We start from the raw sequence: 26178 nt of genomic DNA on the forward strand, positions 1-26178 counted from the left end.
CACACCTATCTCCATTCCTAGTGTTTCCTTTTATGTGGAGGTGACTCTCCTGGCTCTCTCCAGACCCTCACTTGCTCCCATCCATCCCCCTAACCAGGCCTGTCTTCTTCCCTCTCTTTGGGGAAGGCAGCTGCAAGACCACCTTGGGCCAGCACTGATTATAAGTAAGTCTGGTTGATTCTGGATGCTGTATAGAAAGTTCAATAGGCAGTATCGCTAACCTAGACTTTACCAATGATAAGGATATTTTGGCCTCTATCTGCCTTATCCTTTGTTTTATTTCCTTATTGGTTCAAAACCTGGATAGGGAAAGCAGTTTTATTTATTGGGTCCTACTCAAAGTTCCCAAGAAAACACACACACACACACACACACACACACACAGAGTTTCTTGATAATACAACTTCAAAAAATAAAGGTGGCTATTTGTTTTTGTTTTTACTAAAACAATGGTAGGGAGCAGATGGAAAGGAAGGTATATGGAAGCATCTAAAGAAGTAAAAAAAATCTGACCAGAATTTGAAAGATTAGGTGAATGCTCAATGTGGCTTCAGTTTGCATTTTTAGGATGAGACAGTGCTTTACCAACCTTAATAGTGCCAAAGAATCACCTGGGGATGTTGCTGAAACTCATATGCTGATTCAATAGGTCTGGGGTGGAACCCAAATTCCATATTCCAATACGCTCCAGGTGATGCTAATGCGTCTGGTCCACAGACAACACCTTGAGTAGCAACGGGGTAGCATATCATGAATTGCTAACTTCTGCACTCAAGTACCTAACGGTGTGAGTGGTAGGAGGGGGAAGTATTTGCGGGAAGTAGTTGTGGCTGCTTGAATTCGACTATTTAAGTTCAAATTGGCCCATAAGGTCTTCCCCAGAATGGCCTGTCAGGCTTGTTTTTATCTCTACACTATTCCTCTTTCACGTCCCTCCTACTGGAACACTTTCTTCTTGTCTTTGGACAGAGTCCTAGTCCACTTTCCAATGCTGCCTTCTACTTAAGCTTGATGTCTAAATCGGATGAGATCTTCAGTTATATGGCACATCTCATTCAGACTATTATAGTTGCTTGTATACAGGTTGCACCCTCCCCTACTAGATCAGATATTTCTAAAGGGGTTTGATTGTGGCTTGCTCATTTTTGCATTCCTGTAACATTCAGCGAATAATATCAATTGCTACTATTTATTGAGTGTAGTTACTTTATATATCTTCCATCCCATAAAAAGTAGGCATTCTTGTTGGCTCCTTTTTGCAGATTAGGAAAGTGAAACACAGAGAAGTGAAGAAACTTGTCCAGATCACAGAGCCAGGAAGCCAGAGAGTCACGATTTGAATCCACATCTCTTGAAGTCAAGAGCCTGGCCTTTTCAACTAGTCTCCTCATTGAATGAAAATAAATGGCTTGGAATAAGCCACATGCAGATAATTAAGAATTGACCAAGGAGCGTATATTTGTCCACTTATTGGGAATATAAGTCAGGCTTTGGGGGTAGAAGAAGGTTCCAGGGTTAATGAGCTTCTCATAGAGATGAGCTCAGATTTTGACTCAGGTCCATGGGTTCACAAATTGTTCTCAGTTTTCTGTAGAACAGTTTTCAGGCTCTGTAGAACTGAATCAGTGATAATATAATTTCAGACTCACAAAAGGCTAGAAAAAGGCCTACAATGCTTACCTATTAGTGTCCAGGGAGAGAGAAAAGTGACAACCACACCAGCACAGGTGTCAGAGGATCAGCATAATCTTTTATCAAAAGGAAAACTAAGTTGAGAAAGTTGCAGAGTGTGTTTATTTTCTGCCTTCTTCCAAAAAGGATTTGAATCTATTGCAAAGGGGATGGCAATTTTTAATTAATACAGTCACAATGACGCACGGTGAATCATTCTCGATGAACAGGCTGAATCTGCCAAGCTGACTGGGAGACTCATATTGAGTCATCAACGCTCCATCTCTCTTGGGCAGTACTGAAGAAGTTCTTTTCTATCAACGTCTCCCCATTTTCAGTATTCCATAAGAACGTCAGGGCTGACTGGGCTCCACTTTCTTGGTTTGGGGTTGTGAAGTCTGCTCTATTCCGATTACTCCGACTCCGATTCTTCCCTTCCCAGCACCGCAGGTGCAGTTTGGGCAGCTGTCACCAGGGGATGACAATGTCTTTGCTTTAGTTATATAGGGAGGAGGTAATTGGTCGGTCTTTCTGTAGGTGTGAATAACGCAGAAAAACAATATTACCAGGTGAAGCAAATGATGCGTTCAAAAAAATTGTTTTTTTCACTCATAAAAAAATGTGGTACACAATTGAGATTGTGAAGAAAAGAAACACAAACTCCTAGTGTAGTGGTCAAGATTGAATGCAGGAAGCAGACATAACTCTAGATGTTTGAACTATGAAGGGACTTCATGTAGGGAATAAGATGGTTACAAAACCACTGGGAAGCGTAAGGGTGTGGGCTCTAGACTGGGCTTCTAGAAAGGACTCCCAGAATACTGCAGAAGTGACCCACCAGGGGCGCTACCACCTCCGAGGCCACCGCTAGGGCTACTGTGTCAAGAACCCACTCCTGAGACTGTGTTCCTGGTACTAGAAAGCCACACTGCCCCTGGCCTCCCAGGAGGCTGCAGGACTCTGAAAGGCAGAAAAAAACCTTCACGTCTCTACTGCCTTGCTTGCCAATGACAACACACAGTCGAAAGAAGCAGGAAATGCCCTCCACTTTCCAAGTCCCATGCAAGTACATCTAATTGGCTAAACTTAATTTGTTTCTAGAATGCTAGTTGGGAGGGAGTCTGGAGAATGTAGTCGTAGTTGTCCAGCCTCTGGTAAGGCCCATGAGGAGGCGGCTAAGTGAGCCAGTCCACACTCCACATCTAGGGACAAGTGGCTCACTTCCTACTATGGCCATGACCAGCTGTAACAGCAGAGATCATGGTTTCACATTTGCTGAGTGCTCCCTCTGCGCCACGAGCTGGTTTGAGCACTTCACAGCCATCATTGTCCTTCCCTCGCTGTTTCACAGGGGAGTGAGCTGGGGCCTAGAATGATTCAATAACTTGCACAAACTTACACTGGAGGAAGAAGAGGAGCCAGGCTCCGAACTCCAGCTGCCTGATTCCCACCACTGCTTGAGCACTTCCGTTTACTGCTGCTCCACTACCTGCCATCACTCTAAGTCAAAGGCCTCTGAAACTCTTCCTCACTCTCTTTCAAGTGTCAGCAAGCCCCAGGCTCTGGGCCAGTTCACAGACTCCTGACAAGTCTCCTGCAGCTCTTCTCTTGCTCCTGCTTTTACGTGGAATTGTAACTACCTCTGCAGTTCCAGTCTTGCAGGAAGCTTTCTCTACCTACCTCTCCTCCCTTTGGAGAGAGAATTGCTTTACTCATCCCAGGGAAGGTCTTAAATTACCTTCTGCTACATCCACATCTACTTTTATTTCATCTCTCTCCATCTGAAATAGAGACAATGCTTTCTGAATTCTCTGAGTCTCAGCAACAGGTAATCACTACATTTTTTCTTTTTCTAATCACAGGAGACCTCTCTGAGCAACCTAGTTACTGATTCCACTCCTCCTTCACTTCCCCCTTCCGACTGCTCTTTGAAGCTTGGCATTGGCGTGGAAGTTATTTTGCTTCAAATTGTTTAAGAGGCCTCATTAATGAAGTTGACAACAGCCAGATCCTCCTGCCATGCTTCTTAAGAGACTTGCCATTTCCCATACCCCCCTAAGCATTTTAGAACACATGTAAATGGAATCACAAAGGGGGTGGTCATTATTTGTCTATTTATATCTGCCACTGGAAAATGTCTCCTCCTCAATTTAAAATACCCTCATAACATGAGGTGTCCCCTATTCATTCCTGTTCTCTGCTCTCTCTCCTCTCTCCACATCTGGATGCATTCAGCAACCATCAAATGATAAGCAATCTTTGGGACCCATTCTTCCCATTCAGTCAATTAAAAAATGTTTATGAATGCTTACCATGTGCTAGGCACTGTGCTAAGTGCTAGAAGAGTAGGTGAATAGTCAGGGTTCCTGTCTTCCAGAAGCTTCCAATCCAGACATTACAAAGGCAATAAACTCATAAAAGAATTTCAAGTGAATATATATATATATATATATATATATATATATATATAGCATTTACTTCAAACTAGATTCCTACTTAAATAAGGTGGTCAGGGAAGGCTTCTCAGAGGAGGTGACATTTATACTGAAGGAAAAGTAGGAGCCAGCCATGCAAAATGAGAAGGGGAAGATCATTTAAGGCAGCAGTCACAGCATGTGGGAAGGTCCAGAGGTGGGAAAAAAAAAAACTTGGTGTGTTTCAGGGTCTGCAAGGAGGTCAGTGGGGTGGGAGCCCACCAGCCAGAGGGAGGATAGTGCTCCATGTCAGGGCGGGGAGGCCAGACCTTGCAGGGCCTTCTAGGTTAAGGTAAGGCATCTGGATCGTATGCTGAGTGTGATGGGAAACTGTTGAAGAGTTCCAAGTAGGGGAGGGATGTGATTTGATATATACTTAAAAGAGAATTTTTGCCACTGAGTGGGGACTGGACTGGGATGAGGGGTGATAAGTAAAAGCAGAAGCAGAGAGGCCAAGCAGTTGTCCACAGGGAGATGACAGACCTGGACTAGGTGGTGGTAGGGGAGGTAGAGAGAAAGGGGTGGGGTGAGGCATGACAAGTTTGCTGATAGATGAGATGTGAGTGGTGGAGGAGTGGAGCAGTCTATGATGCCTTCTGGGCTTTCAAATGCTATTGGGGCTCAGCATCAGTGAATCCTGGGGACCAATACAGTGGAGGGCTTTTCTGCCCAAGAGGTTTAATGGGCTTTATGATTTCACAACACACTTCCTGGCAATCTGTCCTCTCTCCCCTTCTGATTATATTCTTATTTCTCCATTCACATCCCAGTAGACAGAACCCTGATGCTACATATTTGCCTGCCTGAAACCTAGACCATGAAATGCCTCTTGGCTCTGAAGTGTGGGGCAGCGGCTAAGAGCACAGACTCCAGAGCTGACAGCCTGGTCAGAATCCTGGCTGTTTCCTCCACTAACGGTGCTGTCTCATCTGGCTTTCCCGATGCCCAGCTTCTTTAGTTGCAAATGGGCTGGGTATAATAGTACCTAACTCATAGGGTTACTGGGAGGACTGGACGAGCTACTGCAGGTAATCTTAGAGCAGCGCCTGGCACACAGGCTCAGTGTTAGCTCTTATTAGTGTAAATCAGAGGGGACCGGGCGCTTTTGAGCTGCCTTTATTTCACTCTGCACCCACTCTTACAGCAGGATTTAGTGCTTCAAGTCATCCCCTTAAGCAGATCCAACCCTATAGTGTATTAACAAGAAAAGACCATTTCACTAAGTATTTCGTAGGGAGATGGAGGATGGGGGTTTCCTCAGCATTTCACTTGAAGATCCCCATTGAAAATCTGGCCCTTCACCCACTCCCTGGACACTTGGTTCCTATCTACCTCTCCCCACACGTCCTTATTGCAGTTTCCTTGGCATCTCCTTCCCACTTCACCCTTAGTTTTTTCATAGAAACCACTATTGGTTTTGCCAATCTTCTCTTTGTTTTCAATTTCCTTAATTTCTGGTCTTTATTCTTTCTTTCCATCTATTTTCTTTGGGTTTATTTTCTGTTCTTTTACTAACTCTTGAGGTAAAAATCTTAGTTCAGAAATGTTTAGCTTTTTTTTTTCTTTTCTACTATATGCCTTTAAAGTCATATGTTTCCCCCCAAGCACGATTTTAGCTGTTCCCCATGAGTCTTGATATGTGGTATTTTTATAATCGTTTAGTTCAAAATACTTCCTAGTTTCTATTATAATATTTTCTTTGTTTTATGGATTACTTAGAATATTGCTTAATTTCCAAATAAGCCTTGTTTTTGTTATTGATCCTTAGCTTAGCTGCATTGCATCAGAGGATGCACTCTGCATGATTTCACTGCTTTGAAATTGGTTGTAACTTGTTTTATGACTCACAATCTAGTCAATTCTGGTAAATGTTCCATGTGAGTTTGAAAAAATATACTCTGCAGTTGTTGGATACAGCACTCTACGAATGTACATTAGGTCAAGTTTACTAAACCTGGTGTTTCTATATCTTTACTAATTTATTGTGTTAACTTGTTCTATCACTTCCTAAAAGGTGTTTTACTGTAGATTTGCCTATTTTGCCTTTTATCAGTTTTGACAATATATTTTGAAACTATGTTAGTAGGTGTATACACATTTAGAGTTATTATATCTTCCTGGTGAATTACATCTTTTATCATTATGAAGTATTCCTCTTTATGTTTAGTAATGCCATTTGCCCTAAAGTCTACTTTATCCAATATTAATAATCTATGCCAGTTTTCTTTTTGTTAATATTTGCATGTTATATCTATTTCATGCTTTTACTTTCAACTTTCAGCCTTTCTATAGCCTTTTGTTTTACATGCGTCCCCAGCAAAGAGCATGTGATTGTTTTTGTCTTTAAAAATCTAGCCTGATAATCATTGTCTTCTAATAGTAATATTTAGCTCACTTATATTTAACGTGGCTTCTATGTGTTCTACCTGTTCTGTTTCTTTTTCTCTTTCTTGCCTTATTTTGAACTGATTATTTTTTCTTATTCCACGTTTCCCCTGTATTAGATTAAAAATTACACAATCTTTTACTATTCCTTTATTGGTTACTCTAGAGATTACAAAATAAATTCTACATTTTCAAAAATCTAATATCAGTTGGTACTTCTACTTTCTTTTGAGACAATACAACCACCTTTGGAACAGCACTTTCCAAACTTTAATGTACATATGCATCACAGGGGACCTTGTTAAAATGGAAATTCTGATTTAGTAAGTCTGGGGAGAGGCCCAGGATTTTCCCTTCTAATAAACTCCATGGGCCACTCTGAGTACTAAGCCCTCAGAACACTTCAACTCTATTTACTCTATTTAGCTCCTCCCTACTTAAATGCCAATCATGTACTTTAATTCTATATATATTTAAACCTCTCAACACATTACTATAATTTTTGATATAGATCATATGAACCTAGATTCACCCATGTATTTACTTACCATTTTTATTGCTTTTTACCTTTTCTTGCATCTCTGATATTTCATCTGGAACCATTTTCGTTTTGCCTTAAGGACACCATTTAGCATTTCTTTTAATGGTGTTGTGTTGGTGAAAATTTTGTTTTTGTCTGAAAATGTCTCCTTCATTTTCTTTAATAAATTTTTTTATTTTGGAATAATTTTAGATTTATAGAGCTAGAACAGAGGGTTCCCATATACCCTTCACCCAGTTTACCCTAGTGTTAACATCTTATATTACCATAATATACTTGTCAAAATTAAGAAACCAACATTAACACACACTTTTGACCACACTTCAGGCTTTTATTTCAATTTCTCACTAATGTCCTCTTTCTGTTCTGGGATACCACATTGCAATCAGTCATCATGTCTCCTTAACTTCCTTTGGTCTGTGATAATTTCTCACTGTTTTCTTGTTTTTCATGACTATGACAGTTTTTTTTTTAAGTTAATTTTTATTGAGTTAATGATAGTTTACAATCTTGTGAAATTTCAGTTGTACATTATTGTTTGTCAGTTGTGTTGTAGGTGCACCCCTTCACCCTACTGTAAATAATGCTGCAATGAACGCTGGGGTGCATGGGACTTTTGGAATTGCTGACTTCAGGCTCTTTGGATAGATAGCAAGTAGTGGGATAGCTGGGTCATATGGTATTTCTATTTTTAATTTTTTGAGGAATCTCCATACTGTTTCTCCATAGTGGCTGCACCAGTTTACATTCCCACCAGCAGTGTATGAGGGTTCCTTTCTCTCTACAACCTCTCCAACATTTGTTACTATTTGTTTTGGTTATTTTTGTAATTCTAATAGGTGTAAGGTGATATCTTAGTGTAGTTTTGATTTGCATTTCCCTGATGATCAGTGATGATGAACATCTTTTCATGTGCCTATTGGCCGTCTGTATATCTTCTTTGGAGAAATGTCTGTTCATGTCTCCTGCCCATTTTTTGATCGGGTTGTTTGATTTTTTGTTGTTGAGTTGTGTGAGTTCTTTATATATTATGGATATTAACCCTTTGTCAGATGTATGACTTGCAAATATTTTTTCCCAGTTAGTGGGTTGTTTTTTTGTTTCAATCCTGTTTTCCTTTGCCTTGAAGAAGCTCTTTAGTCTGATGAAGTCCCATTTGTTTATTCTTTCTATTGTTTCCCTTGTCTGAGAAGACATGGTGTCCGAAAAGATCCTTTTAATACTGATGTCAAAGAATGTACTGCCTACATTTTCTTCTAGAAGCCTTATGGTTTCAGGTCTTACCTTTAGGTCTTTGACTCATTTTGAGTTTATTTTGGTGAATGGTAAAAAAGAATGGTCAATTTTCATTCTTTTGCATGTGGCTTTCCAGTTTTCCCAGCACCATTTGTCGAAAAGACTTTCTTTCCTCCATTGTATGCCCTCAGCTCCTTTGTTGAAGATTAGCTGTCCATAGATGTATGGTTTTATTTCTGGGCTTTCAATTCCGTTCCATTGATTTGTGCACCTGTTTTTTGTACCAGTACCATGCTGTTTTGATTACCGTAGCTTTGTAGTATGTTTTGAAGTCAAGGATTGTGATGCCTCCAGCTTTGTTCTTTTTTCTCAGGATTGCTTTAGCAATTCGGGGTCTTTTGTTGCCCCATATGAATTTTAGGATTCTTTGTTCTATTTCTGTAAAGAATGTCATTGGGATTCTGATTGGGGTTGTGTTGAATCTGTAGATTGCTTTAGGTAGAATGGACATTTTAACTATGTTTATTCTTCCAATCCATGTACATGGAATGTCTTTCCATCTCTTTATGTCATCATCCATTTCTTTCAGAAATGCCTTGTAGTTTTTGTTGTATAGGTCTTTCACTTTCTTAGTTAAATTCGCCCCGAGGTATTTTATTCTTTTTGTTGCAATTGTGAATGGTGTTGTGTTCTTGAGTTCTTTTCCTGTTAGTTCGTTATTAGAGTATAGAAATGCTACTAATTTATGTAAATTGATTTTATACCCTGCAACTTTGCTGTAGTTGTTGTTTATTTCTAAAAGTTTTCCAATGGATTCTTTGGGGTTTTCTATATATAAGATCATGTCATCTGCAAACAGCGAGAGTTTCACTTCTTCCCTCCCTATTTGGATTCCTTTTATTCCTTTTTCTTGCCTAATTGCTCTGGCCAAAACCTCCAGTTCTACGTTAAATAAGAGTGGTGATAGAGGGCATCCTTGTCTCATTCCTGTTTTCAGGGGGATGGCGCTCAGTTTTTGCCCATTGAGTATGATGTTGACTGTGGGTTTGTCACATATTGCCTTTATTATGTTGAGGTAGATCCCTTCTATCCCCATTTTGTTCAGAGTTTTTATCATAAATGGCTGTTGGATCTTGTCAAATGCTTTCTCTGCATCTATTGAGATGATCATGTGGTTTTTATTCCTCAATTTGTTGATGTGGTGTATCACGTTGATTGATTTGTGGATGCTGAACCATCCCTGTGTCCCTCGTATGAATCCCACTTGATCATGATGTATGATCCTTTTGATGAGTTGCTGAATTCAGGTTGCCAAAATTTTGCTGAGAATTTTTGCATCTATGTTCATCAGCGATATTGGCCTGTAGTTCTCCTTTATCGTGCTGTCCTTGTCAGGTTTTGGTATCAGTGTGATGTTGGCATCGTAGAATGTGTTAGGAGGTGTTCCATCCTCCCTAATTTTTTGGAATAGCTTGAAAAGGATAGGTATTAAATCCCCTCTGAAAGTTTGGTAGAATTCCCCAGGAAAGCCATCTGGTCCTGAGGTTTTATTCTTTGGGATGCTTTTGATTGCTGTTTCAATCTCTTTCCTTGTGATTGGTCTGTTCAAATTGTCTGCTTCTTTTTGACTTAGCTTTGGGAGATTGTAGGAGTACAAGAATTTATCCATTTCCTCTAGGTTATCCATTTTGTTGGCATATAGTTTTTCATAGTATTCTCTTATAATCTGTTGTATTTCTGCGGAGTCTGTTGCTATTTCTCCTCTTTCATTTCTGATTTTGTTTATTTGAGCTTTCTCTCTTTTTTCCTTTGTAAGTCTGGCTAGGGGTTTGTCAATTTTATTTATCTTCTCAAAGAACCAGCTCTTTGTTTCATTGATCCTTTCTACTGCCTTTTTTTGTTTCAGTAGCATTTATTTCTGCTCTGATTTTTATCATTTCTCTCCTTCTGCTGACTTTGGGCTTTGTTTGTTCTTCTTTCTCTAATTCAGTTAGGTGTATTTTAAGATTGCTTATTTGGGATTTTTCTTGTTTGTTAAGATGTGCCTGTATTGTGACGAATTTCTCTCTTAATACAGCTTTTGCTGTATCCCATATGAGTTGGTATAGCATGTTATCATTTTCATTTGTCTCCAGATATTTTTTTGATTTCTTCTTTAATTTCTTCAATGATCCATTGCTTGTTCAATAGCATATTGTTTAGTCTCCACATCTTTGTGCCTTTCTCAGCTTTTTTCTTGTAATTAATTCCTAGCTTTATAGCATTATGATTGGAGAAGATGCTTGTTATTATTTCAATTTTTTTAAATTTGTAGAGCCTTGCCTTGTTTCCCAACATATGGTCTATCCTTAAGAATGTTCCATGTGCACTTGAGAAGAATGTGTATTTTGCTGTTTTGGGATGAAGTGTTCTATATATGTCTATTAAGTCCAACTGTTTATCTTTTCATTTAGTTCCACTGTTTCCTTGTTGATTTTCTGTCTGGATGATCTGTCCAATGATGTGAGTCGGGTGTTGAGGTCCCCTACTATTATTGTGTTATTTTTGATATCTTCTTTTAGGTTTGTTAATAGTAGCTTTATGAACTTTGGTGCTCCTGTGTTGGGTGCATAGATATTTATAAGTGTTATTTCTTCTTGATGAAGTGTCCCTTTGATCATTATATATTGGCCCTCTATGTCTCTCTTTACCTGCCTTATCTTGAAATCTATTTTGTCTGATATAAGCATTATGACACCTGCTTTCTTTTGTTTGCTATTAGCTTGGAGTATTGTCTTCCACGCCTTCACTCTGAGCCTGTGTTTGTCCTTGGAGCTGAGGTGTGTTTCCTGGAGGCAACAAATTGTTGGATATTGTTCTTTAATCCATCTTGCCACTCTGTCTTTTTATGGGAGAGGTCAATCCGTTTACATTGAGGGTGATTATTGATGCATGAGGGCTTAATGCTGTCATTCTGTTGCTCATTTTCCAGTTTTCCTGCATTTCCTTTGTTTCTCATCCTGTGTGTTTTAGCCTACCCATTGACTTCTGCAATTTCTCATGCTGGGTTTCTTAGCTTTTTCCTTATTTATGTTTTGTGTCTCTGTTCTGTTTTTTAGTTTAGTGGCTACCCTGAAGTTTGTATTCGGAATTTCGTGCATAACACAGTCCATTTTCTCATGGCCTCTTACTTCCTTAGCCTAAACTGATTCAGTTCCTTTCCTCCTCCCCTCCTAAGTTATTTTCATCTCTTATTTCAACTTGTGTTGTGAGTTTGTGGTTAGAGTGATAAGATTGTCTTTGTTTTTGGTGATTTCCTTCCCTTTATCCTAATGCTATAGTTGAATATTTGCTATCCTATTCTGATTCTATCTGTTTGTGTCCCTACTCTGTGTTTTGTGACCCCTTTCTCCCTTTTTTCTTTTTTCAGGTATGAGAGCCTTCTTGAAGATTTCTTGTAGAGGGGGGTCTTGTGGCTACAAAGTCCCTTAGCTTTTGTTTGTCTGGAAAAGATTTAATTTCTCCCTCATATCTGAAGGATATTTTTGCTGGATAGAGTATTCTTGGCTGAAGATTTTTCTCCTTTAAGGTTTTGAATATGTCATTCCAATCTCTCCTAGCTTGTAAGGTTTCTGTAGAGAAATCTGCTGGAAGTCTGATAGGGGTTCCTTTGTAGGTTATTTTCTTCTGCCTTGATGCCCTAGGTATTCTTTCTTTGTCCTTCATTTTTGCCATTTTTTCCTTGCAGTAGGTCTTTTTACATTCACAAATCTAGGAGATCTGAAAGCTTGCTCCACACACATTTCTCTCTCAATCCCTAGATTTGGGAAGTTCTCTGCTATTATTTGGTTGAGCACGCTTTCTGCTCCATTTTCCTTTTCCATGCTCTCAGGAATACTGATGATTCTTAAGTTGCATTTTCTCATTGAGTTGGCTGTTTCCCAGAGATTTTATTCAGTTTTTTTGATTCTTAGTTCTCTTTCTTCCTCTGTCTGGAGCCATTCAACCTATCTTCGATTATGTTAATTTGCTCCTCTGTGGTGTCTACATGGGCATTCAGGGAATCCGTATTCTGTTTTAACTGATCCATTGTATTTTTCATCTCTAGTATTTCTGATTGATTCTTCTTTATAGTTTCAATCTCTTTTGTGAAGTAACTCCAGAACTTGTTGATTTGTTTCTCTATATTTCCCTTTATCTCATTGAGTTTTTTGATGATAGCTATTATGAATCCATTGTCGCTTAGTTTACCTATTTCCAAGTCCTCAGAACATAATTCTGTGCTTTTATTGTTTTCCTTCTGGTCTGCAGCTTTTATAAATTACTGGATGGTAGAGGAACGGTTTTTATGCATAATGCTATTATTTGGTTGCAATTACAGCCTATAGCCACTAGATGAGCCCTCTGCCTTCAGCTATGACGCAGCGCACAGCACAGGTTGGGGGAGGAGGGGCACTTTCTCTTGCATGCAGACCTGGATTCCAATCAGCTCTCGGTCTCTGGTTTCCTGGGGTCTTGGCTTGATGGGGCCCCCCATGCGAAAGCTTTCCCCCATTAGAGGACTTCATCTGGGCTGCACAGCCATGGGAGTCCTGGGTGAAGCCCTGGATGCGCAGCCCCTCCCCCACTCCTTCCCTCATGGAGCCTCCTGCAGCAGGGATCCCAGTCTCTAGGGGAGGGAGTGAAGTTCTCTCTTACCCTGTCCCAGCTCCTCCGAGGGGGGTTCCAGCCTCTCCGCCCTCCGTCGTTTGGCTGCTGTGGATCTCTGACGATTTCTGTGCTATTAGAATTTTTTCTTAGAATGTGGTTGCTCCTTTTAGTTGTATTTTGGAGGGGAGAGAGTCCTGGGTGAGCTCGACTATGACAGTTTTAAGGAATACTGGTCAGGTATTTTCTAGAATGTTCCTCAATTGGGGTTTTCTCAGGGTTAGAGAATATTTTCTCATGGTTAGACTGGGGTTATTGGTTTTGGAGAAGAATACCACCAGAGGTGACATGCCCTTCTCATAGCATCGTATCAGGGAATACACGATAGCCACATGACTTATCACTTGTGATGTTAACCTTGATCACTTGGTTAAGAAGTGCTATACAGATTTCTCCACTGCAGAGTTTCTATTTTCCCCTTTGTTTTAATCATCTTATATTCACCCTATTGGTGTGGAAGGGATTCCCCCTGTAAGGTTATAGGGATGGCCAAATGCCTGACACCTGACACAGGACTGATGAGACTGACAGCAGTTTATTGGTCACATATCCTTGCAGCCTGGGAAGCAGGACACTGCATGACATGCAGGGCCACATGGGGGTTGCAGTTTGGAACAGAGTGAACAATGAAGGGCTGTGGGAAGCAGGGTGGGGGGCGGTGCTTCCTGGTTCCAAGGAAGGAAGTGATGGGCTTGTCTGAATAATTCTGTGGGCTGTCAGGGAAATGAAACTTGCTACTCAGGGATAAGCAGGAACTGTGCCTGGTCCCTTTGATAAGGATGATTGTTTGGCTAGGGGATCTTATTGGCAGGAGCAGAGTGAGATGGGAACTTGTGGCTAGGCCGGTTGAGGTCCTCCTGATTTTACCAGATGTCAAGGTAACATAGAATATTGAGCCTTAATTTTAGGCCTTCTACCACACCTTTCCACAATCTATTCTTTGGAAGCAAGTCTTCTTCATTTGTGAAAGATGTGTCCCAGCAAACAGAATTCTAAATTGGCAGTTATTTATTTCAGCACTTTTCTTATTTCATTGTCTTCTGGCTTCCATAGTTTCTTCTTACTGTAACTCATGTGCCTCTTACTCTTTTACACTCTTATATTTTCCATCTTTTTTTTTTCACTTTGATGCTTTATTCTGGATATTATTTTCCAGCTCTCTTTCAGTTCAGATATAAGGGTCAAATAGAGTGTTTGTTGACTATAAGCAGCCTGCATCACTGGAGCACATCCATGGGGGAATGGAAGGGCAAACTCTGGTGAAAATTCAGTGCCTACAAGTCTAGATTCCTTTGCCTGGCAAGGAGAGCCTTTTAACATAGAGCTTCAGTTTAGCTTTGTAGCTTTTCCTCTTGTTATTTAAGGCCAACCAGACAGACTCTTTTATTTGTGAAATGCATCTTTATCCCTGATTCCAAACTTAACTCATATCATTTCCTCCTTGAAAATGTTGATTCTTCCTTATCTCTACTAAGCTAATTCCCAAAGTTTCAGCCTAAGTACACCTTATTCCATGAGGCCACCTTTGATGGTGTCACAGGGACTCCTGCTACTTAATACATGTTAGCTTGTGTTGTTAGTTATCTTTTAACTACGCTTTGTTTATGCCCTATTTTCAAAGTAAATAATATTCCTGAAGGAAACATACCTCTTGTACCATTTAGCACCTAATATTTTAGGCTCAGCACTTAAACGGGGTTTTGTATATATTATGTTAACGAATTCACATTGATGGATTTTTCCCTTAGTTACTCTCAATATGCTAAAGAGAGATCCTTTAGTTGTGTACGTGATACATTTTAGCTTTTCATCAATTTAATTGTATAAAGGTATGGAAATAAATGAAGACCACCCAAATTATAATAGAACCTGTTTATTCACAACTTGTTACAGCAAGACAGTCAGTCACCATCACTTGTATTTGGCAGAGACTCAAAGGCAGGCAGTGGAGTGGGGAAGCTTTATAATGGAAAAAAGGGAAGGCATCAAGTATGCCCTGATTGCAGGCTGTTGCTATGGGGTAGCTTCATGTGGGTTAACTAGAAAAGGGGTTATCATATTTGATTGGTTTGAGGATCATATTTGGCTTTCTCTGGTTGGTCCTGAGTTGGAAATGGAGGCAAAATAAAAGGATGCCGATAGTCATTGACTATGCCCTGACTATTCTGGGCTGGTTGCTGCAGAGATTGTGGTCTGGCTTGCTGGGCTGGTTGCTGCAGAGGTTTTAGGTCAGAGTTCTACTGCCATATATGGTCTGGCTAGTGTTCCTTTGTATATTCAGTCCCTCAGACGCCCCTTTTGGTCATCCTTTTGGTCATTCTCTTACTTGCAAGAGGTTGGCCAATTTAGGGAAGGCTAGAGATCCACATCTTCACCTCTGGGGATTGTTCAGTTGCCCCCATCGTCAATCTTATTGTGAGAGCTTCTTAATATTTTTGTTGTTTTACTATTATGGTGATGATATAACAAGAGAGTGGCTACACAGAACTTAAAACTCTCCACACAATGCAAAGACCAGCATCAGTACCATTATGACAAAATCAAGAACAAGTAATAGTTCCTTTAATATGCTTCAGAACCAGGAACCCAATAGCCCAACTCAGGCCAAAAGAGCAAATCCCACAGGCCATGAGGATCAACTTAAGACAGCCAAGTAGTTTTTTCCTTAAAGAGATGTATAGTCTCTTCTACCTTGGATTTTTCATTGATCCAAGTACAGCAAGAAATTTTAGCAATGACACAGATGCCACCATGACTGGCCAACAAGAATCTGGAAAAATGCAATTGTCCATTGGCTCATGCCAATGAATTGCAACTGATTTATACTCCATCTAGAGCAGAAGTGATAACATTGTTAACTCCTGCTTGAGTCAGTAATAAGTTTCTTACAGTCTTTTCTATTTGTATAATTCTCACCATTGGGAATACTGCATAAACAATGGATCAGTAATTCCCTCAGGTAGAGTGCCTGAATAAGCAAGAGTGGCCTTGTTTTCGAAGAACTCATGTATGAGTTAGGATTTCTAGCCTTGGTGATTTATAGAATCAAGATCTCTGTGTACAGACAAGTACATGGGATACTATTCCTAAAGTGCATGAGGTGTTAATCAGAGGCAAACAAGACCAGGTATCCTGGCTGCAAAGGAAGTGGTATCTGGGAGGAGCACATGAAGACACAGGAAAAAATGAGTTGCTCATGATATAAGGTTGGAACCAAGGCCTTACATAGCTGGGATACATTTCTGGATTTCAATTAGCTTCTTCCAACTGGCAAGTATCTGGCCCATCACTCTACAAATATTGTTGAATTTAAATTTAGAAATACCCAGGGTCTAATCAATAGATTATAGTAACCGATTATTTTTCAGGGAGAGAGGGACACTAGCAAAGCCACAGGTTGATTTGTTTAAGGTCATTTGTCCATGTAATTGCAAGAGGAACATGACTGGCTACAATTCCCTACGGACTTGTTTAATCAGATTGGAATTGCCCAGAGATATTTATCATGGGGGTCTGGTGATGGATGGTATATCCAGCAGTCAGTAAGACTGAGGGAAGTGGCTACTGTTTGGGATAATCTAAGAATGGCATTAGGTAAGTATGTTCTGACCTAACAATTAAACTAAGTAGACAATAAAAGAAAAAGTGGCCATTCTGAATGGACAAAAGCCAGGGGCTTAAATAAAATGAGAAGAATGAGTATAAACAAACAGATAAAAAATGGAACAGGAATAAGGCAGGGATCTTGGTCCAGTGTCTTGGCAGGAAGCTGTCCACTACTTGCGGTCATCCACTTGTTCTGAAGGTCTTGGATCTGCTGTCAACTTCCAAAGACTGGCTGCTTCTAGAAGATCTTTGAGAATCTTCAGTATGAGGTACCTTATTGGAGCAGTCTCCCAATTGTATGGAATTCTGAATTACTTCTTTAGTTGTGAAACTTGAACCCAATAATTGGCTCTCTGTGCTGTCATATTTGTTGTTAAAAGTACTTAATAAGGTCCCTTCCAATTAGGTTCAAGAACAGTTTGTCTCTCATACCTCTTCCAATAGATGAAATCTCCTTGCCAAAGATCATAAAGAGGCTGTTAAGGAAGATGTTGTGGGAACAATGGCATAATGATCTTTGTGATGGGACTGGGTATAGTACATGAGTCCTTGCAATATTTTGTCATGTTTGTATGAAGTAGGACAGTCTATTATTGGAGGTAAAATCCCTAAATGTATGGACCTTCCACTAGCCAATTCATACTGGGACAACTGATATGTCCCCAGGAGAATGGACCACACAGCCATAAAGGCTAGTGGGAAGGAGGCTACCTTTGGCTGAGGAATGGCAAGAATTTATGAAAGTTTTGTTAATTTAAATTTAAGGATGCCATTGGTTCTTTCAACCTTTCCAGAAGATGGTGGGTGGTAAGGGCAATGTAGTTTCTGAGGAAGGGGTAATGCCTTACAGAGTTCTTTTATAGTGATTACCATAGAGTGTGTGCTTCAGTCACTTGATATAAAAGTTGGTATGTCCCAGCTTAGAAATACAAAATCAAGTCGCTTTTTAGCAACTGTAAAGGTCTTAGCTTTTTGGCAAGGAAATGCTGCAGCTCATCCTGAAAATAGACATACAATAACTAAAAAATATTTTAAAAAATCCATCTGAAGGTGTGCAAAAGCCTACTGGGGCCTTGGTTCCAGGCCAGGTGTCACCTTTATATTTTTTCTAGGATTATATTGTTGACAGGTGACACATGACCTGAAACTAACCTCAGCTATCTTTTTAAAGTTTCCCAATAAATCTTGATTTAAGTTTCCCAATTAATCTTGTCTGTAGGGTGATGAGTAGTTTGTGGAGAAATTTACCTAATTTCCATTTTAAGTCATCTAATGCCACCAAGCAGCCATCTTGGGAGTTCCAGAGATTATCTGAGTGAAAGGTACAACCAGATTTTTCCATTTTTCCTTTTCCAAATCAGGGGATAAATGTTGATATTTTATAATGGCTTCTTTGAATACCTCCATAGGTTGATGCTTTGAGGTGTAGGTGGGATCATAATATTGGTTATGGCTGCCTGTTTGGCACAATGATCTGCTAAAGCATTTCCTTTAGCTTCCATATTATCTCTTTTTGCTTAAGCATCTATCTTTCTAACAGCCACCACTCTAAGAAGTAGGTATCCATCTAAAGTTTCTTAACTTGTCCATTTTTTTTAATGGGAATTTCAGCATTGTTTCCAAAGTTGTTCTCACAGTCATCTACTACTTCAAAAGCATACTTTCTATTTTTATATGCTTACTCTTTGGTCTTTGATTAGTTGACTAGCTCTATTAAGCACAATAAGTTCTGCCATCTGGGCTAATTTTTACCTCAGGTAGAGGACTATATTCTAAAGGAGAGTTTAAATTAGTGATAGTATATCCTGCTTGATAACCTTCAAGTATGAGCCATCAACAAATTCTATAAGATCAGGGTTCTCAATGGGATCCTCTAATCAATTCAAACAAGGTACAGAAAGCTCCCTAGCTAAGGTAAGACAATCATGATGTTCACCTTCTTCCGGTAGAGTGGCAAGATTCAGAGAGTTAGAGTGATGAACAGTAATGCAAAAGTAAGACAGTAACAATGTCATAGGAGGTTAACCAGCTGGCTGAAAAGTGCTGCATGCTCTCAGTCAGCAGTAGTTGTCTTTACTGTATGAGGAACTGTGAAATCAAGTGGGGAGCCTATAACTAGTTCAGCAGAAGCATTAACAAGTATTTTTTTTTTTTAGCAGCAGCTATTGCTTCAAGACAAGGGGGATAAACCTTTGCAACCAGGTCAAGGGTAAGGCTATGGTAAGCAATAAGTTTTTGACGGTTCCCATGAAGTTGAGTTAAAACCCCAAAGGCATGTCCGGATCACTTACGCACAAACAAACAAAAGAGATTTTTGTAGTTAGGGATGCCCAGTGAAGGGAGCTATTGAAGAACTTTCTTCAGGTTACAGAAGGCCTGTTCTATATTTGGGTTCCCAGAAGAGAAGGTCTCTTACTGAGAACTTAGTCAACTCATAAAGAGATGTTGCAATCTAAGAAAAACTTGTCTGCAATATCCAGTTAAACCTAGAAATCCTGTTGTATTGTTATTTTGTGACAAGTCTAGGGTTTGGATAGTCTTTATTCTATCAGGAGAGAATATTGTCCCCTCCGTAGATATGCCATGACCTAAATAATGCACGGTGCTTTGGAAAACCCTTTATCTGTTGAAACTTTGAGTCTCTTTTCTTCTAAGGCTTAGAGCAAGTAAATGAAATCCTTTTTACAAGCTTTCTTGTTCTCTGAATAAAGCAGGAGATCATCAACAGATTGTATCAAAAGGAATAACAAGGGAAATTTAGATCTTTTAAGACTTATTTGAGGAACTCAGAAACATAGGAGGGGGCTTCAGTGAACCCCTGGGGCATGGCTGTCCAGGTATATTGTTATCCTCCCCAAGTGAAAGTGAAAAGGGATTGACTGTCCTAGATGTGGTCTACAGAAACATCAAAAAAGGCAAAGCAAAGGTCCACTACAGTGAAGCAAGCAGCTTCTGGTAGAATTGATGCCAAGATGGTATTAGGTACTATTGGACAGCGAGGGACAAAAATTTTGCTGATTGTGCTGACGTCTTGAAAAAAATTGATGCCCTTATCGATTCAGTTTCTTTATTGGCAAGACAGAATGCTACAGGGCCATTACAGGGTATGAGAAGACCTTTGGATATAAGGCCTTCAACTAAAGCTTTGAACCCTTCCTTTGCTTCTGGCTTCAAGGGAGGTTGGGGATGTCTGGGTAACAGTTTGGTAGATCTATCTACTCTCCAGGTTCTGACCCAATTAGTTTTTCTATGTCAGTGGGATTTTAAGGTCATAGAATGTCAGGTACAATGTCAAGACCTTTATCTGGGGTATGCATCAAACAGAATGAGGAAGGCAAAGGTATATTCAGAACAGACATAACTTGATTATGAATAGAGGAGTCCTTTGGAACTTTAAGAAACAGTCTCTCTGTTGTGAATTTAATATTAGAATTCCATTTGCAAAGTAAGTCTCTTCCTATTAAATTTGCAGAGGTGGCATCACAGAGCGGGAAGGCATGTTTTCATTCAAGAGCACAAGGGTTACAAGTAAGGGCTGGGAGGTAGGAAAAATCTGTGGGTTATTTGAAAGAACTATCTCCTGTGCGTATGCTTACTCTGAGGAAGAGGTTGAGCAAAAACGATGGGGTTCAATGTAGTAAGAGTAGCACTCCTACCCACCAAAAATTGATGAGGTTGACCATGTATATTTATTCAACTTGAGTGGTTAAGTGTAAGTCAGGATATTGGGAGCGTTTTTCCTTCTTCAGGGCACCCTCACTGATCAGAATTGAGGGATTTCCTTTGGTTTTTCTTTTATATGATGGAACATTCTTTTTTTTCCAGTGTCCCTTCTGTTTACAATACTACAGCGTCCTTGTCAAAAATGGTTGCTTGGGAAGCGGGCCACCTAGCTGTTTGATCTGCACGATTATAGTTTATTTTGGATTCTGTCTCATTTTTATTCTAAAGTCCTTTCAAAACGTTCTGACAGGTATTTTAGTCAGACAAAGGGGCTATTTTCCATTCCAATTTCTACTTTTGAATAAGGCTTCCAGTTTCATGTTTAACTCCTTTGACAAAATGAGATGAAAGGGTTGTTTTCATGCCAACACCTTTGTTAACTCCCAAATGTTGTCAGAAGGTATTTTCTAGTATATTATTAAAATCTTCTATATTTTCATCTCTTTTTCTGTTTGTATGATTGAATTATGGTCCCATCAATTTTTATCGGGAATATTTTGGGGATACTACTTTTAGGGGACTTTGCCCTGCTTTTCATGCTTTTCTTTTTGACCCTAGGTTTATTGTGAAAAGAGACGTCCTGTAAATCCCTTTCTGGGTCAGTCCAATCAGCTTTGCCATCCAAGGTTTAGCATCTGAGGTTCTGACCAACATATGGACAAGCTTATGTAGATTAGGTAACCCTGAATCATATGCACCAAAAGTATTCTAAATTCTTCTATGAATAGTTGCTGGTCTTGTATGGGAGTAGGGAGATCCTTAAGTATAGCTCTTAATTCATCTTGGGTCCAAAGTTTAAATTCTACAGTTGTCTGTATATCTGCCTCATAGGAGGGATAGATCTTTAGAGACAACTGGCATTTTGTGGTCTTAAGAGAGTCATTGGGAATCGTTAGGAGGTCTGGACAAGAGGAAGAGAAGGGAGGAGTTGATGGAGGTGAGGAAAGAGAGAGATCAGAAGGATAAGGAGGAAGAGGGGCATCTGGACATAGGGCAGGAACTGGAGGACAAGGGGGGTGGGCAGGATTTACTAAGAAACTGGTCTAGTTTGTTGCTGCTTAAGTTTGTCAAATGCTTATTAGCTGTGGCTAAAGAATCTCATAGTGAAATAATTTTTGAACCAGAATTTGCTTTAGAGATCTCTGCATACCAATCAAAAACTGCTGCCCATTGTGCCTGAGAAATCTTAATGCCCTTTCTTTTCTAAGGTGCCTATCGAATAAAACATTTATTCAAGTCAAATGTTCCCTAGAGTGGCCACTGAAGGCCCAAATCCTCATGGCTGAAGTTATGCCATTTAGAGAGATAGGCACCAGAATTAGGACTATAATGAGAATACACATAAAAAGCAGCCATTTTTCCTGGAGGAGCAGAGGATCTAGGCTTCGACGACCCAGGAGAGCTGGCAATGGTTGACTGAAAGTGATGCTTGTGCTCTTTCTGTCACAGGGCCCCTCCGAACACAGACCCTGGGCCCCCTGGCAGGTAGAAAATTAGAGTAAACTCTCTTTAGATCAAAAGCCAACTCTCAGGAAAAAAAATCAAGATGGAAGGAGAACCTCATCCAGTTTTATAGGTGACCACAAAAAAGGTTGTCTAAATGGATGCTGGTCTGGTAGGAACTGCAGACTCTGTGAGGCTGGCTCAAACCACAGGCTGACACGGCCTATGCCTTATTCTACCCTATGATTCTCCTTCTTCTGACACCTCTTAGACAGCATCATACAAAAGAGAAGTACAAAAGAAAGCCAAAAAGGAAGAAAAGGAATGGCCTGATTCCACCAAGAATGCCAAACAAAGGGAAACTATAACAAATGTGGGTACCATACTTAGAATAAAGAGCTGGGGAACTCAATGTAAAGATTGCAGAGTTCAGACCTGGCACTGACTTACCATGTTGGCACAGACTTGACAAGTCACAAGTAGCAAGGCACAAGCAGCCTGTGTGGGTACCACATCTGGTTTAAGGTGGGGTCATGTGATGGACAGCACACATGGTGTCTCAGTGGAGTCTCCAGGAAAACTGTGGAAATAAATGAAGACCATCTGAATAACAAACAGACATTATTTATTCAGAGCTTGCTAGAGCAAGGAGTTAGTCATTATGACTTGCATTTGGCAGACTCAAAGGCAGGCAGGGGAGTGGAAAAGCTTTATAAGGAAAAAGGGGAAAGGTTCAGGTATGCTCTGATTGGAGGTTGTAGGCCTGGGGAGGCTGGAGGTGGGCTAACTGGAAAGGGGGCATCTTATGTTATTGGTTTGGGGGGCATATTTGGCTTTCTTTGCTTAGTCCTGAGTTGGAAATGAGTGAAAAAATTGGGAAGCTGGCAGTCATCGACTGAGTCCTAAATGTGCTGGGTGGATTGCTGCCGGAGTTTTGGTTTGGCTTCCCGGGGGACTTGCTGTAGAGGTCGTGAGTTGGGGTTCTGTTCTATACAGTCTGGCCTTTGTCCATTTGTGTAATCAGTCTACCAGGGCAAAGACGTCATTGAGCAATTCTATCTCATTTAATCATCCTAACTGTCTCTCCATGTTCCTATTTTACAGATGAGGAAAGCAAAGCTCAGGGAGTATGAGTGATGTATCCAGGATCATATGACTAGTGACACAAGCAGAATTCACATCTATGAATGTTGGACGTATTTTTAACTGTTTCATCTTGTAAAGACCATGAGGTTATTGTGATGTCGCCCTATCTGTTAAAAATATTAGGGTGCTCAATAAATACTCATTGGGTGAGTGAACAGATGAAAATAATTTTTGGAACACTTCTGAGACTGCCTCCAGATCCTGCATTTTTTGAATATCTTCAGTGAAGGCGTATCTTGATGATCGATTTAGTTTTTGAAAACAAACATTTTTCCAAATTAAGACTGGTGAGTAAGGTGAGAGAATCAGCTGGCTCCAAAACCTAGTGTGTCCATTCAGTAATGAAATGGATGTGATTTTTTGCACATTTTGCCTGTGATTGACAAAGCAGCTTTGAAGGCTTTTCCAGGGGAGAAGTGGCAAAAATGGTTGCACTTTGGGAATAAGAACTCAACTTTCCAAAAGTTTGCAGGGTAATGCTCATTTAAAAAAATAAGCTAAATTTTCATTATTTTTGTGGTTTATCTTTCTGTGTAGTTTTATGCAGTTCTCAAATGGTCTATGTCATTCAACAAATATTTGTTGAACACCTATTATGCGTTCAGTGCTGTGCTTTGAACACAGATATCAAATATAGCCCTTATCAACCAGGAGCTCACGGTCTAGTTGAGGAAGACAGAAAATTAACAATTGAAATGCAATTTGACAAGTATAATGGCTTGATAAATGGCAGGATACCCTGGGAACATGCAGTAGGAACAGTGGTGAGTTGGTACATGTTAACTGACTTCTGGGGGTCAAGGGAGTAGGTAAGGGCCTGATTTGTAGTTTACTGATTTCCATGGTGTAAACGCTCTCATGATGGCCAATTTCAAACTTCCAACATGATGCCACCAAGGGAGTTTGAAAGAGATGTGCAGAAGTACACCGTAATATCTATTTCCACCATACAGATACAATAGATGTAAATAATCTCCAGAGCATAGATAACAGTAAAATGTAGTAAAATGGGAAGTGGTGAGTTTGAATACTTATTACTTTTGTTTTTAACATAACTTAATTTTAAACTTACATAATTTCTTTTTAAAGAGTAAGTGTATTTAAAAACTGGCTCACAAAATTACTGAACACTTCACGATCAACTCTTGGAAGAGACTATGAACCAGTGCTAGCGGACTCTAGCCACCGGATAAGAGCAATGTCGGGAATTACTCTAGGCTCACTTAAGATGAAGATTGCAAGTAAGCTGAGGCAGGGACCCTGCCTTTTCATTTCTCATTTCTGGATCTCCAGCACCTAGTGTGTGCGTATAAACAAATGTCTGTCATATCAGGTGGTGGGTGGTAAGCGTTACGGCTAAAAATTCTGTAGTGCAAAGGAGAAAAGGAGTGGGGCATTGCTATTTCCCAGGGAGTTATCAAGCAACTGTAAATGTTGAGGCGTAGGAAGGTAAGGATGAAAGGTTCTGGAATTTGAGAAACAGAGTCTGAGTAAGGCGGAAGCACAGATCTACGCACCATTCAACAGGACTGGGACAGCGAGTAACTTAGGAAATTTTTTCTTCTGAGAAGCCCACACGGTTGCCTCCTACTCTCCTCAGCCCCACTGCACCAACTGTAAAGTCCTTTCAAGCCCGTCTCCTTCCGAAGCCCGCGAAACCGGCAGACAACCCTGCGCATGCCCAAATCCTCCAGCTGCTGGCGCACCGTCTGGGGCGGTTTGCGCATGTGCGAGAGCGAGACGCACATTTTTGCCCCAAGGGCTTGCCGTACCGTCCAGGCGACGAGTTGCGTCCTGGTTCGGCCTCGTGTCCTGGCGTGTGGAGACTGTTCTGCTGCCACAGTCGCCACCGCCGACATGAACCGCGAGAGCTTCGCGGCCGGCGAGCGGCTGGTGTCGCCGGCTTACGTGCGGCAGGGCCACGAGGCCCGCCGCTCGCATGAGCACCTCATACGGCTGCTTCTGGAGAAGGTACCGAGCTGTCGGGTCCCTCCCAGCCGCCGTGCCCCCGGGCTCCGGCCCCGCCCCTGTACCCGGTTCGCGCTGGGCCAGCCTCGCTCGCTCCTGTTTGCTGGTTGAGACCTGTCCCCAGAGCCTGTCGCAGCTTGGCATGCACTCTGCTGCCTTGCTGCGCTCAGCGCCTTCTCGGCCTCGCCGAGGCCAGCAAGATCCAGGGAGTGCGGTTGGCGGGGTGGGGGGGGGGGGGGGGGGGGCGGCGTTTTGCGGCCAGCGGTTTCCTAACTTCGGGATGCGCAAGAGACGGGATTCCCAGTTGGGTTACTTTTTTGTTTACCAAAAGGTCGCAGTTCGCACCTTCCATCTTTCCCTCCTCCCAAGGACTCGGCATACATAATGTTTGCAAACCTCTATGTACTAACTCGAACCAGGTCTCTCGCGGAGCTTCGCAGGTCTCGCTCCTGCCAGCCTTCCTGAATTTTAATTTCATTAAAGTTTCACAAGCCTAGTTTTAACACCCTGCTTTGAAGAATTTTCGTTGAAGATAAGGTTTATTGGTTTTCAGTTACTTTAACTTACTGCACCTTAAAACCTGAGTAAATCTCATCGTGTGCATTTATCATCACTTTTCACAATCTGTACGTAATTGTAACGTAACGTAACACAAACGTTTGGCCTTTTCGAGGTTTCTTCATAGTGCTGGATTTATATCTGAATTTTAGAAAGGCAAAGAGCATGGCAAAATACACGTTAAAAAGTTTTAAAATGCATTAAATAGGGCTCTAGGGATTATTGGTTTTCTTAAATATAGTTATAGTATTTTATTTCTTTTTTAAGGGCAAGTGTCCAGAGGATGGTTGGGATGAAAGTACACTTGAACTCTTTCTACATGAACTTGCAATCATGGATAGCAACAATTTCCTGGGCAATTGTGGTGTGGGAGAAAGGGAAGGGAGAGTGGCATCTGCGTTAGTTGCTCGGCGTCATTACAGGTATTTTTTTCAAGTTGCATGTGAAAACATTTGTTTTTTCCTTTATGGTTAAAAGCAATGGTGGCAGTATTTATCATATTAAATTATAAAATGTCCGTTTATAATCTGCTTCTTCCCTATTCAAATGTTCACTAAAATAGAGGAAACAGGGAGATGGAAACAATTTATCTGAGCAGGTGCTTTTCAAGACAGTAGAGTAAAGTTGTATATGGTTGTTACCTTGTCAGGTTCTGGGTAATTAACGATACTGGCTATATATTCTGATAAGAATGTTTAACCTAATAAACCTCTTTGGTTGTAAGAGTTTAAAATAGGTTAA

At 40.6% G+C, this 26178-nt stretch overlaps 1 protein-coding gene and 1 long non-coding RNA gene across 4 annotated transcripts in view; one reads left to right on the forward strand and one right to left on the reverse strand.

Annotated features, from left to right (window-relative positions):
- On the reverse strand, positions 1 to 24566 carry LOC124237622 (uncharacterized). 3 transcript variants are annotated; one of them, XR_006888046.1, is made up of 3 exons: positions 24429 to 24566; positions 22216 to 22345; positions 1 to 2202 (listed from the first exon to the last, which is right to left on the reverse strand). It is a non-coding gene; the product is annotated as an uncharacterized LOC124237622 (long non-coding RNA). The 3 variants fall into 3 exon arrangements; XR_006888045.1 differs by lacking the exon at positions 1 to 2202 and adding an exon at positions 14851 to 17053; XR_006888044.1 differs by lacking the exon at positions 1 to 2202 and adding an exon at positions 14851 to 17597.
- The window catches only part of SEPSECS (Sep (O-phosphoserine) tRNA:Sec (selenocysteine) tRNA synthase), a 34655-nt gene continuing 32930 nt past the window's right edge, over positions 24454 to 26178 (forward strand). The window contains exons 1-2 of the mRNA XM_046657487.1: positions 24454 to 24882; positions 25705 to 25859. Of these exons, the coding sequence (XP_046513443.1) occupies positions 24589 to 24882; positions 25705 to 25859 (449 nt within the window). The 5' untranslated portion in view covers positions 24454 to 24588. The remainder of the gene's footprint in view (positions 24883 to 25704; positions 25860 to 26178) is intronic.

The sequence above is a fragment of the Equus quagga genome, chromosome 3 (assembly GCF_021613505.1).
Source record: "Equus quagga isolate Etosha38 chromosome 3, UCLA_HA_Equagga_1.0, whole genome shotgun sequence".
Lineage (NCBI taxonomy): Eukaryota > Metazoa > Chordata > Mammalia > Perissodactyla > Equidae > Equus > Equus quagga.